This window comes from Polypterus senegalus, chromosome 13 (assembly GCF_016835505.1).
Source record: "Polypterus senegalus isolate Bchr_013 chromosome 13, ASM1683550v1, whole genome shotgun sequence".
Classification (NCBI taxonomy): Eukaryota; Metazoa; Chordata; class Cladistia; order Polypteriformes; family Polypteridae; genus Polypterus; species Polypterus senegalus.
This window is the reverse complement of record NC_053166.1, coordinates 34,115,299-34,128,131: the sequence shown is the minus strand read 5'-3', so window position 1 is coordinate 34,128,131 and position 12,833 is coordinate 34,115,299. Positions and strand designations below refer to the sequence as shown.

The 12,833-nt window shown below is 42.3% G+C and overlaps 1 protein-coding gene across 1 annotated transcript in view; it reads right to left on the bottom strand.

Annotated features, from left to right (window-relative positions):
• ppargc1b (peroxisome proliferator-activated receptor gamma, coactivator 1 beta) overlaps window positions 1-4,155 on the bottom strand; it is a 198,261-nt gene extending 194,106 nt beyond the window's left edge. The window contains exon 1 of the mRNA XM_039774709.1: window positions 4,078-4,155. Within this exon, the coding sequence (XP_039630643.1) occupies window positions 4,078-4,155 (78 nt within the window). The remainder of the gene's footprint in view (window positions 1-4,077) is intronic.
• Window positions 4,156-12,833: the final 8,678 nt, after the last annotated feature.

Sequence of the window (12,833 nt, the reverse complement as noted above, 5' to 3'; positions counted from 1 at the left end):
GATTCCAAACAGCATATATCATTGTAAATATGCAGAAAAAAGAGAAAATCACATATGGGAATATATACAGTACAACTGTCTGGATGCATTAAATACCATATACACATTTATATACACACAAATACATATGAATACATACAGAACAGTTGTGTGGGTGCATTAAGTAATGTATACACACGTACAACACAAGATGAATATATACAACGGTTTGGGTGCATTAAATAATGCATACACACATGCATACAAACACATACAAATATGTACTGTACAGTACAACTGTCTGAGTGTATTAAATACTATATACAAATTTACATACACACAAACACATGAATATAGATTATTGATGGTATGCTTGTTGTGAACCACTACAAGTATAGTTTAGATTCTGTACACAACAAACACATTATAGAGTATAAAATATATATTGTTTGGATTCATGATCAACCCTGAGAGCTCACGGTGCTTCAGAAAACTCCAAGCTGTGTTGACCCATGCCAAACACCCATCCAGCCCCATCAATGGGCACTTCACCTTAGTCAATGATTTCAGATGTGCAAACAAAACTGGGGGGTATCATGGCGATCTGACACAGCAGTTTGTCTCTGGTGGTATCACTTCTGTCATCCAATGATAGGTCCTATTCCAAGATCCAGGAGGAATAGAAAAGTCAAGGTAAGCATGTGAGCGGTTTTATACATGGCAAAGAGACCATTAAATCCATCAAACTAATTTGTTGAGCCATTAGCCAAGTTTTCCCAGTATTTTATTCTAATATATGTTTTTAAATGTCTAGTTAATGGCAGAGGTGTGTGCCATAGCAGTACTATGCAACTCTACACTAACACATCATATAAACCAGACAGGCAAATTAGACAGTTGCTCAAGTACAGAAAAACATGCAATGACTTTGACCAAACAATGCTCAGCGTTAAGTCATCCTAGGAAAGTACAGGGTGCAAGACAGGACAAGGCACCAGACTATCAACAGGGTGAACACCCTCACACTACACTAGGACCAGACTACCTGATCTGCATGATTGTAGACCATAGGAGGAAGCCAACGATCACAAAGGAAACCTACGCAGACACAGGGAGAACTCCATGCAGGGAGGATCCCAAACGCAGTTCCTGGTCTCCTTACCATCACTCTGCTGCCCACCTTTGATTGTCAGTCAGACAGTCATTTTCCAACCTGCTATATCCTAACACAGGGGTCTGCTCTCATTTCTTATTCTTCCTTTTTTGTAATTCCACAAATTCATCTTAATATTCTCATTTCTGCCACATGTAACTTCTGCTCTTGATTTACTGTCCATGCCTCAGCTCCATACATCATTTCTGGACTTACCACTGTCTTAAAGCCTCACCTTTAACCTTTGCCTTAATTCTTTGATCAAACAATACTCCTGATATCTCCTTTCAATTGTTTCATCCACACAACGCTATATGGGCTATGTCTTCATCTAATTCTCCAAAGCGGGCTACCACTGATCACATATTTAAACTTCCCCACTATTTCTGTAGCTCTCCTTGTTGGCTAACTTTTGAATCTTTATCATTATTAAAACTAAGAGATCCTATCTTTATGTGTTTAACCTGCATGAAAGCCGTTTCTGCGATAGCAATCCTTCTCTTGATTTCCTGATTACATATTGTGTTAATATGCAACCTGGGTAACAACAAGTGATCCATCTGCTTAACCTTTCCAGATTTTAATTTTAACTGGCATTCTGGCACTTTGTGCTTCGTAAAACGATATTCAACCGGAATTCAGTAGGGAGCAAAGATTAATGAAACATGACACTTTCGGAAAGATTACGGCAGTAAACGCAGAAAACACAGTTATCGCGTAAGAAAAAAAAATGAAACACGTCCGAATCAGTCTGCTTTCCGGACGGGCGGGGGAGAGGGTTGGTAGGAAGAGTAGAGGGGCGTGCGTCTGACGTCAAAGTGACGTCAGAGGAGCCGCCCCATTTACTCCTGTTACGCATACGGTACTACGGCCGAGCACATGACTGCAGCAGAGCTGGCAAGCACTTGGGAAAATCACGAGGTTTTGCCCTGGTTACGAAGGAAGTCGACTGCATTATGTTATACAAGCGCGAGTCTCTCAAGTATAGTCCGATTTTAGTACAAAATGACAGTAAAAGCCTCTCTCATTACCCTGTCGTTTGCACGTTAAAGTCACACTTTGCCAGTCGATTTGACTGCACAAATGCCAGCCAAAATCGGTGTTGGCGGTTTGCCAATACAAAGAAAACGTTTCCAGTGTCTTGGACTCGGGGTTTTACTATCAATAGTGCAGCTTTACGCAAGCTGTTTCCGAGTCGCCAACAGCGAGCACGCCCTCGGCGGAGGGATCAGGAAGACTTTTTTTTTTTTTGCTTGTTCAGTAAAGTTAACCTTTGCCCCCCTTTTGTGAATATGTTACTTAGTTCTTAGAAGGGGCACCATGTGAAAGTCCATGATGCCTAGGAGGGTCGCTCCAGCGCTACTGGAGCGGCACGCGCGTGATTCGCATGGAGATCTGCTTCCAAGTACCGAAACCTGTCAGGACGTACAGTAATAACGCGCGATAATTCGCATTCATGGCATGAATTACCCAGCGTGGAAATGATTTCCTTAACTCGGTTAACTTCCCCGAGTCTTTCAAACGTATCTTTAATTTTAGAAAATCATGGATGTTAATGTAACAGAGTGAATACGGTTTCATTTTTACTTTATTTGCATACAATTAATTCTTGCCCACTACTCATGTGGATAACCCAACCTGGACTGAAAGCCAGCACATCACGGTTACTGGAGCGACCGGGTGTTGCTTGACATCCATAATGCATGCTTTGGGACCAATCGATCGATTAGTGTATGACTAAAATGATACCTAATGCCTTTTAAGTATATCAAATCCAAAATTCATTAAACATTCACTTTCTTTTATATCCCGTCCAAACAAAAATAGTTGGCGTTTAAAATACAGATAAACTTGACTGTTTAAAATGATCGTCATAAACTGTCCAGAAATTAATAACGGCGAACTGTTCATTTTAGTCTCGCAATGCTAAATGATTTAATTAAACGCACCAGAAAAGACGCATTGAAACGCCAGGCGTCTTCCATAAATGCACGAAGGTCGCTTTGATTTTTTTTTTTCTTTTCAGCAAAGGGGGTCAATCGCCTTCCTTTTAGTCCAAACGGGAAATAATGTGCCTGCGGTGCGCAAAGTGCATCAGCGTTAAACTGGCTTACGTAACTGGTCGCCAGTATTAAAAGAACACGACAGGAAGGAACAGAACTGTTCAAAGCGAAAAGAACCAACTCGGGCAGCAATGTCAAGTCTGGACCGTTAAAGTAATAAAGGAACTGATAAGACCCCCCGCCCCTCCACCACCCCCCAAAACCAGCCGCCACGTATCAAATTAAAGTTAGATCTTACTCGTCATTTTTATCTAATCTTACTGCATATCTTCAAAAATAATATATCCTGTAATCTGCAAGAATAGACAATTAGGCGCTATTATGGCGCAAAGGTCTTAACGACTAGGAATGTGCACAAGTTCATTACTAGTTTATAGCCGGTGACAAAATACCCGCAAGTCAATAGTTTTTTCGTTCATGAATATATGTATATTTTTATAAACCAATATTTTAAAAATCTAGATAGTTTAAATAAATAACTGGAGACCTCTACAATCCTCCTGCAGGCAGTGGCACCCACGTGTCCGAAGCGGGGAGCGTGTTGCCTTTCGGCTTTTTGTAACGCCTACGTAAAGAAAAAATTAAGTAAAAACATTTATACATTCAATGAAGTTATTTTTTACATTATTATATTAATCTGCACACATGATGCACAAAGCTGCCCAATAGATGTGACAGCGCTGCAACTGAAGCTTAAATGACATTTCTCGTTTATCCCCCACGTGAAGCAAGCGCTACGTCAAGAAGCCGGCTGAGGCTCCGGGATACCGGCTTCCGCAGGTTATCTCTTTACGCTCCAGTAAACGTGACACATATCTCCGGCACCCGGCCCCCCATGCAACCTGCACCCTAGATATGCACATCGGGACCCCTTTTCCTTACCTCACTCCCGTCATTTTCTGTCAAGAATTTGTAAAAGAAGGAGAGCTCATCATCAAGAAGAGAGGCACAGTCCGCCATCTTCTAGCGAATGAGAGCCGGCAGTTTGAGGGAGTCGGGTAGACAGACAGGGAGCTGGACTTCTCGTCTCCGGCAGGGGGCGCGACACTTTGAGACGCGGCGAAGCTGAATCATAGCACGCGTTGTGCCAAGAACGGACAGGAAAAAAGAATGAGAACAACTCCTGCTAGCTCATTTGTGAACGCTGCTCTACTGGGAGAAAACAAGGATCGATCAGTAATAGTTTAATACGGCACCTTTCACTTGCGCGAAGTATCAAAGGCCTTTCAGTTAGAATAAGGCAAGGGGTCAGTATATTGCTGGGGAATATCAAGAGAAAATGTAAATGAGATCAGTTTTTATTTCACAATATTTTATCTTTCACTAGGAATGCTGTCAAAATCCTAATTGGAATTTGTAATTATCATGCATCGTCCGTGAATCCTATCACGCTAAGGAACAATACAATTAATTTATGGGTTACTTAACAAAAATGTAATTATTCATCCACTTTGTCCAATTTAGTCTTGTGGGTTGGGGCTTAAGTACCAATTCCAGCAACCTGGAGCGCAAGGCAGGAATGCACCCTGGATCAGGCACCAGTCTGCATACATCCATGCTGGGCCAAATTAGAAGGATCAAGCAAGTCAAATTAAGTGGCTTTATTGTCATACCGTACATCTTGCCTGAAGAAGGGGCCTGAGTTGCCTCGAAAGCTTGCATATTGTAATCTTTTTAGTTAACTAATAAACCAATAAAAGGTGTCATTTTGCTTGACTTTTCTCTCTATTGTCATACCATCCATATACTGTATTGCAGTGATTAAAGTATGCCAGGACTGTGGGTCAATATATACATAAACACAGGAGAAGACCAAAATAAATACTATTCTATACCATAATGTAAATAATTAATAATAGACAACTTGTATAGATACTAATAAATCAATAAATGATAACATCTAATAATAATAAAAAACATTAGCAGCAAAAGTAACAAATGTACAGCAGAGAGTTCAGAGTCCAGACACCCAAGGAGCAGAAGCTTTTGCGTAACCTAGCAGAACTGGCTCAGATGCTGCAGAACCTCCTGTCAGTTGGGATTGATACAAACATACCATGGGAGAGGTGGGAACAGCCCCCCTAGCTGCAGGGTTTACAGATGCAGTGCTTCATAAAGATATCTTTAATGAGAGGCAGAGAGTTCCCAGTGATCTTTTTCTGATGTGTGCTCTATTTTTGCAGTCAGAGACAATGCAGTCCCCAAGCCAGACAGTGATGCAGACTGGCAGAATGCTCTGAATGGTACCTCTGTAGAATGTGGTGAGAATGGGGTTGTGCCAGGCTTGTCTTTCTCAGACACCAAAGAAAGTGGAGACTCTGCTGCATCTTCTGGGCTATGGAGGTGGTGTCAATTGACCAAGTATTGTCAATAATATTCAATTAATAGAACACCTGCATTCACTGAGCAACTCATTAGAAACACCTGTAAACCTGCATATCTATGTGATTATCTAATCAGCCAATCCTGTGGCAGTAGCACAATGCATACAATTATGCAGGTACAGGTCAGGAGTTTCAGTTACTGTTTACATCAAACACCAGAATGGGGAAAATGAGAGATCTAAGTGATTTCGGCCATGGCACACACCTTGTTTTGAGTCTTTCTATAGCTGCTGATCTCCTGGGATTTTCACACACAACAGTCTCTAGACGTTACTCAGAACAGTGCAGTAAGCCAAAAACATCCAGTCAGCGACAGTCTTGCGGACGGAATGCCTTATTGATGAGAGAGATCAAGAGAGAATGGCCGGGCTGGTTCAAGCTGATAGAAAGGCTATGGAACCACAAGTAACCACTCTGTGGTGCGCAGATAAGCATCTCACAATGTATAACATGTCGAACCTTGAGGAGGATGAGCTACAGCAGCAGAAAACCACATTGGATTCTACTCTCATCAGCCAACAACAGAAAGCAGAGCTGCAGTGGACACAGGTTTATCCAAACTGGACAGATGAAGACTGGAAAAATGCAGCCTAGTTTGGTGAATCTCAATTTCTGTTTAGGCACACAGATGGTAAAGTCATAACTTAATGCCAACAGCAGGAATCCATGCACACAAACTGCCTTGAGTGACAGTCCAGGCTGGTGGTGGTGTAGTGGTGTGAGGAATGTTTTCTTGATACACTTTGAGCCCATCAACTTAAATCAATCATCACTTGAATGCCACAGCCTGTCTGAGTATTGTTACCAACATCATAATGCACCATGTTACAAAGCAAAAGTCATCTCAAACTGGTTTCATGAACATGACGATAGCCATCCCAGTCACTAGATCTGAATCCAGTAGAACACCTGTAGGATGTGGTAGAACAGGAGATTCACAGCATGAATGTACAACTGACAAATCTGCAGAAACTGCAGTCATGTCAGCATGAAGCAGGAATCCTAAAGGAATGTTTCCAGTATCTTGTTGAATCCTTGCCATGAAGAACTGAGGCTGTTTAGAGAGCAAAAAAGAGGCCCAACCCTGTATCAGTATCAGCGGCCCTAAAAATTTGCTTAGTGAATGTATGTCTTTGACCTGTGGAAGGTCAGGACAGGTCTGCTGAGGTTGGTCAGCATGCACTGCTACAGCTCTTTACCGCAACCAACACACAATGAAACAGCTTGGGATCCTGGTTGGCAACCCCACGGGCAGACAAGTAGTCCTGTCCCACCCTCCAGAAATGACCCACTGTCTGCCGCAGCCAGGGGTAATGTGGGTGTCCCTTTGCCTGGTCCAGCCACTCGGGCCCTCAAGAATGAGATTCCTGCGAGCTGGATCACCCTCAGGGAATCACGCCACATGGCCATAGTGCCATAACTGACACTCCCTCACAATGCAGGCAATGTGCCTCATTCAGGACTCAGTGAGCAAATGATCATTCAAAACAAAGTCAAACCAGCGAAGAGACACAGGACTGAAGGAGTCCAGTCTTCAACTCAGGTCTCTGGATAGCGTCCATGTCTCGCGCCCATATAGCAAGACAGGAAGCACCAGGACTCCAAACACTTGGACCTTCATCCTTTTGTAGAGATATCAGGAGCGCCACACACCTCTTTCCATTGAACTCCTGACCCCCCATGCTCTCCCAATCCGTCTACTGACTTCATAGGAAGAGTCAAGGTAAGTACCTCTCCACAGACAGACTCACTGCTGATGGCTGTGCCTAAGAGGTCATTAAAGGCCTGGAGGCAATCCCACAAAGAACCAGAGGGAATGTGTAGTGTCCACACAGACAGTGACTGGGTACAGGATTGTAACCTCATCCCCTGGAGCTATTGAGCAGAAGAACAAAACACTGTTACCATATTAGTCAACCTATTGTTCTTTTAAATAACACCCCCCTCTTCTGATCACTATGAATTTATAACTCTTAAATGAGAATCAAAGATGGATTATTACCTTACATTGTCTGTGACTGCTGTCTTACTAGACAAAGTGGTAAATAAATCTGGATTTTTTGTAGCAACCATAGAGTTGGAGCTCCAACGCAAGGCCATTTAAACAGAACCAAACGTGAGGTAGTTCTTAGCTTATTTACAAACGCTGTAATATTGGGGAAAATGCAACAGAAAAAAATGTATTTAAATAGCAGCCTTCTTTGAGAGTGCCATGCAAAGGCCTAACAAAATACAATTTGAGGAGAACCAATATATGTACAATTTAGTAAATGTCATCAAATGCAAATCAATGTTCATTTTATATAGCATCTTTCATGGCAAGAATCATCATACTGCCTTATAATTAAAATCAAAGACTGGTCAAAAGTAATAAAACTTGGACAAAAGTATTCAATACCCCCATTCACCAAAAAAAAGGAAAGAAAATGAAAACGTTCCAGAAACTCCCAGTTGCATTTTATTCAGTTTATTCTTCACACCAGTAAATCCCCTGCGTGGGACGACGATTTTAAAATAGAAGATTCAGATGTGCTTGTGGCGTGACTTACCAGAGCGTTTCAAGCCCTTGATACATTGAAGACTAATGAAACCCATGGACTGATCCGGATTTTACCAATTCTATTAAAAGAAATGAAATATGTCATTTATAAACCCTTATCCGACATATTTGAACTGTCACTTGAGAAAGGAGAAATACCTGAGGACTGGAAAGTTGAAAATGCGACTCCAATCTTCAAGAAGGCAGACAAAATGAATCCTGGTACTCACAGACTTACTTATACGTCTTACTTCTGTTCCATAAAGAATTATGGAAATTATAATAATAAATAAGGTAGAAAATATTCTAAATAGCAGTCAGCATGAGTTTATGAGAAGATCCCGTCACACCACTCTTTTAGATTTTTTTTCAACAGGCAACTGCAGTAGTTGACAAAAACAAAGCAAATGACATAATTTACTTAGACTTTCAAAAAGCTTTTGCTGGAGACCACAATGAAGATTAATTTTGAAACTAGAAGCTGTAAGCATCAGAGGGAACCTAGAAAACTGGATCTCAAGTTGGTTAACTGGCAGGAGACAAAGAATTACAGGTAAGAGGAGACATGCCACATGGAGTGAAGTCATCATTGGAGTTCTTCAGGGGTCTGGCTTTAGACCATTACTTTTTGTAATTTATATTAATGACACTGATTCAGGTATAGTTAGTAAACTTATGATGACACCAAAATTGAAGCAATAGCAGACAGTGAGGAGGCAGCCAAATAATTCAAAAAGACATGGACCTGGGGGGACACCTGGAAAATGCAGTTTAATGTAGAAAAGGGCAAAGTGCAGCAAGTGGGCAAAATGAACATCAGTTATGAATACAAGATGGGAGACACTGTCATACAGGAAGCAATGTCTGAAAAAAAGATTAAGGGGTTTATGTTGATAGAAAGTTTTCATTGTCTAAGCAATGTCTAGAAGTGATTAGAAAGGCAAACACAATATTAGGTTATATTGTAATGCACTCGTGAGACCTCCTCTGGTGACCACACTACAAGAAAAACATTGCAGCGCTTGAAACTGTGCAGAGGAGAGCAAGGATCTGTCATATTGTGACCTGTTTAGTCTCAAGACTGTGTGGGGACCTAATCCAGGTATTTAAAATCCTCAAAGCCATTGATAAAGTAGATTGAGCAGAATTCTTTCACCTTAAAGATGAACCCCGTAGTCAAGGACATCAGTGGAAATTATGGGGAAGTGAATTTAGGACTGAAGCAAGAAAGCACTTATTTACTAGAAGAGGTGTGGAGATCTGGAGTGAATGATATGACCCCCTGTGAGCAGGCGTTCATTGCAACCAAGCTCTCAATCAGATGCTATCTTGCTAATCCATCATTTCATATTTTATTCTTACATCACTTAAAGTCTACATTTTGAAATAGCTTGACACACTTCTGCTGAATAATTCATTGACTGAAAGTTCTCAGAGGATGTGCAGCATTGTTCATAAGGGCACTCAGTTTTGTTTTAATTCTCTCCTTTGCTACAATCTCCAGGGGTCCAGAGTCCATCCCATAATTAAGCTTGCCCCTTAATCAGCTTCTTGATTTGGTGGGCCTCTCTGGAAGTGTTGTTACCAGCTCAGTACACCACAGCGTACAAAATCACACTGGCCATCACAGAGTTATAGAAGATGTGAAGGATGTCACTACCCACAGGATCACAGTCCCCTAAGGAAAAAGAGCCTGCTCTGCCCTTTCTTCTACAGTTCCTCGGTGTTGTGAGACTAGTCCAACCTGTCCTTGATGTAGACCCCCTCTACCCACTTCCATATCCACTCACTGTATAGAGACCAGACAACGAGGCTCTTTGGTGTGGTGAAAGTCAATAACCAGTTTCTTGGTTTTGCTGATGCTAAGACGCAGAAAATTCTTTTGCACCAAGAAATTAAGTTCTCCACCTGACCCCATATGCTTTGTTTCATCCCCCTTTATCAATACACCCCATAAGTGTAGAATCATCTGAGCATTTCTGCGAGTAACATGACCTGCTGTTGTATTTATAGTCAGAGGTGTACAGAGTAAAGTGTAAAGGAGACAGGGCTGTTCCTTGTGCTGCTCCAGTGTTGCTTACACAGTCCTTGAGCATCACAAACTGCGGTCTGCCACACTGACAGTCCATTATCCAGGACGCCCCAGGCTTGTCCACCTGCATATCTCTGAGTTTACCTTTCATTAGGGATTGCTGGATGGTACTGAAGGAGCTGGAGAAATCATAAAACATAATCCTCCCAGTGCTGCCAGTTTTGTCCAGTTGAGAATAAGCCTTGTGGAGCAGAGAGATAATTGCATCCTCCACTCCAGTCTTTGCTCGGTAGGGAAACCACAGTGGGTCCAGGTGGTCAACCACAAGAGGACTCATATAGTCCAGGACCAGTCTCTCAAAGGTCTTCATAATGTGAGACTTGAGTGTCATTGGTCTTTATTTATTAAGTGAAGAGGTGTCTTCCATCTTTGGAACAGGACCATGCAGGACGTTTTCCACATCAGTGGCACTTTCTGAAGCCTTAGGGATAGACTGAACAGGTGACAGAGGACACCCCAGAGTTTGTGAGCACAGGCCTTAAGAACTCAAGGACAGACTCCGTCTGGTCCAGTGGCTTTTCCTGTGTGTAGCTTCTTCAGTTGTCTCCACACTGATGGTAAGAGGTGGGTTTGTCACTGACCATTCTAGTTGATGTCGTAGGAGTAGTTGATATAGTAGGGATGGTGTAGGAAGACTGGTCATTGGAAGAAGGTGGCAATGAGAGGGAAAATCTATTTAAAAATCGGTTCAGGACATTAGCTTTGTTCACATCCCTGGTGCACGCAGTGCATGCTCATGCTAGACAATCTAATGTGTATAATTTAAAGAGGAAACACCCAGACGAGAACTTCATTCACATAGCTGATGTCTGTGCCAGGATTCATAACGAAACTCTTTGAAATGTGAAGCAGCAGAATGTACTATTGGGCCACGTGTCTCTGTTAAAATGGTCACTCTCAAGGGACTCTTTTCCCACTTCAGTGAAAAAAAAAACTATTATAACTGTTATACAATATCAGCAGACAATGTGGTGTGTTGGGAGCTTAAATAAAAGCCACATTTAAAAGCCAGCCTTATGTGTCCCCTGACATGTCCTTTTAGTTTGCATTTTCTTTTTAAGTCATGAAATATATTATTGAATACAGCAAATGTTTGAGTATTAGTATAGAGTGGTAGCTGATGGTCAAAACTGTGGTTAGAATTGTCTGTTCAACAATTGTCAACTCACTGATCAGAAGTGACCAAGGTTTATAATTTAACAGTGCTTAGCTTGACACCATTCATGGAACTTGTGTTGAATAAAACTGTCAGGTCATTTCTAACCAACTTAATCCAGGCCAGGGTCACCTATCCCAGCTAGCATGGGCTACCAGGCTGGAACAAACCCAGGATAACAGTCCATCGCAGGGTGAACACACCCACCCACACACCAGGGCCAACTAACAGTAGCGTCACCAGTTCACCTAACGTGCATGTCTTTGAAAAGTGGGAGGAAACCACTGGAAAACTATGTAGACATGGGGAGAGAATGCAAAATCCACGTATGGAGTGCCTGGGACGCCAACCTGGGTTTTCTTACTGTGTGGCAGAAACACTACCGCTTCATCAAAGTGATGCCCACACTTTTAGGTGTGTAAATAAATATGGTGTGTATTCCCTATGTGCTTAAGAATGAGGGTTGGTCATTTGATTTCTCGTGCATATCTTCACCTATCCAAATGTGACAGTAGGTGTCAGATCCAATGACACACAAGCGTGGAAATCACTACAGGGGCTTATGCTGAACTAATATGAGGAAGGAAAAGAGTGTAACCTTTTCGCTAACCTTTTGTTTTTTTTTTTTTTCTCTAGAATCGAGGAAGAGAAACCACCGGAAGACCAATGAAGTACTTTCCAACATCCGTGAAGCCACTCCCCTTCCAATCTCAACCATATACAAACTGAGCCTCCCCCAGAAGCTGCTGTTCACTGTTGGACCAGCTTCAGAGGAGAATGGAGCTCTGCCTCTGAATCCTCTTTATCTAATGGCGTTATTCCAAACCTTGATGAGCATAATGGTGCTTTCTTTCACTATTGTCCTTTGGAGAATAAAATTAAACAGGGCATCCTCCAGGACCCCAACCCTCAATTTCCTGTTTCTGTTTTTCTTTCATAGGAGTCACAGTTTAATTTGAAAAAAGCAAATGCTGAAAGAGTTCTAAAGCACAATAATGAACTTCTAAAGTGCAGAGAGAAAAAACACAATGGCCTGTGCTGTGACCTGCAGGGGGCGCATCAGCCACCTAAAACCAACACAGACAGACACCAGGCACAAGTTCAAAGCACAACACACATTTTCATTTATGGGGGAAACATTTCCCAAATGTTCCCCCCTGCACAGTCCCAGCACACAGTACAATAAAAGAGCACTTTACTTACATCTTTCTCTTTATCTCAGTCCTTGCACCTCCACTCCTCTTCCAGAGAGCTTCGTCTCCCCAAATGAAGGCAGGTGGCTCCTTTTATGCTACACCTGGGAGTGTTCCATGTGGCCCATTAGGGAGGTCTGGAATCACTCCCAGGTGTGGTGAAAGCCCAAAGTGGGGCACCGGCAGCTACCATGGAACCAAACAGGGCTGTGCCGGACTCCAACTCCCATGGAGCCCTGCAGGAATCTGGGGTGCCGCTGCAACCTAGGGGTGC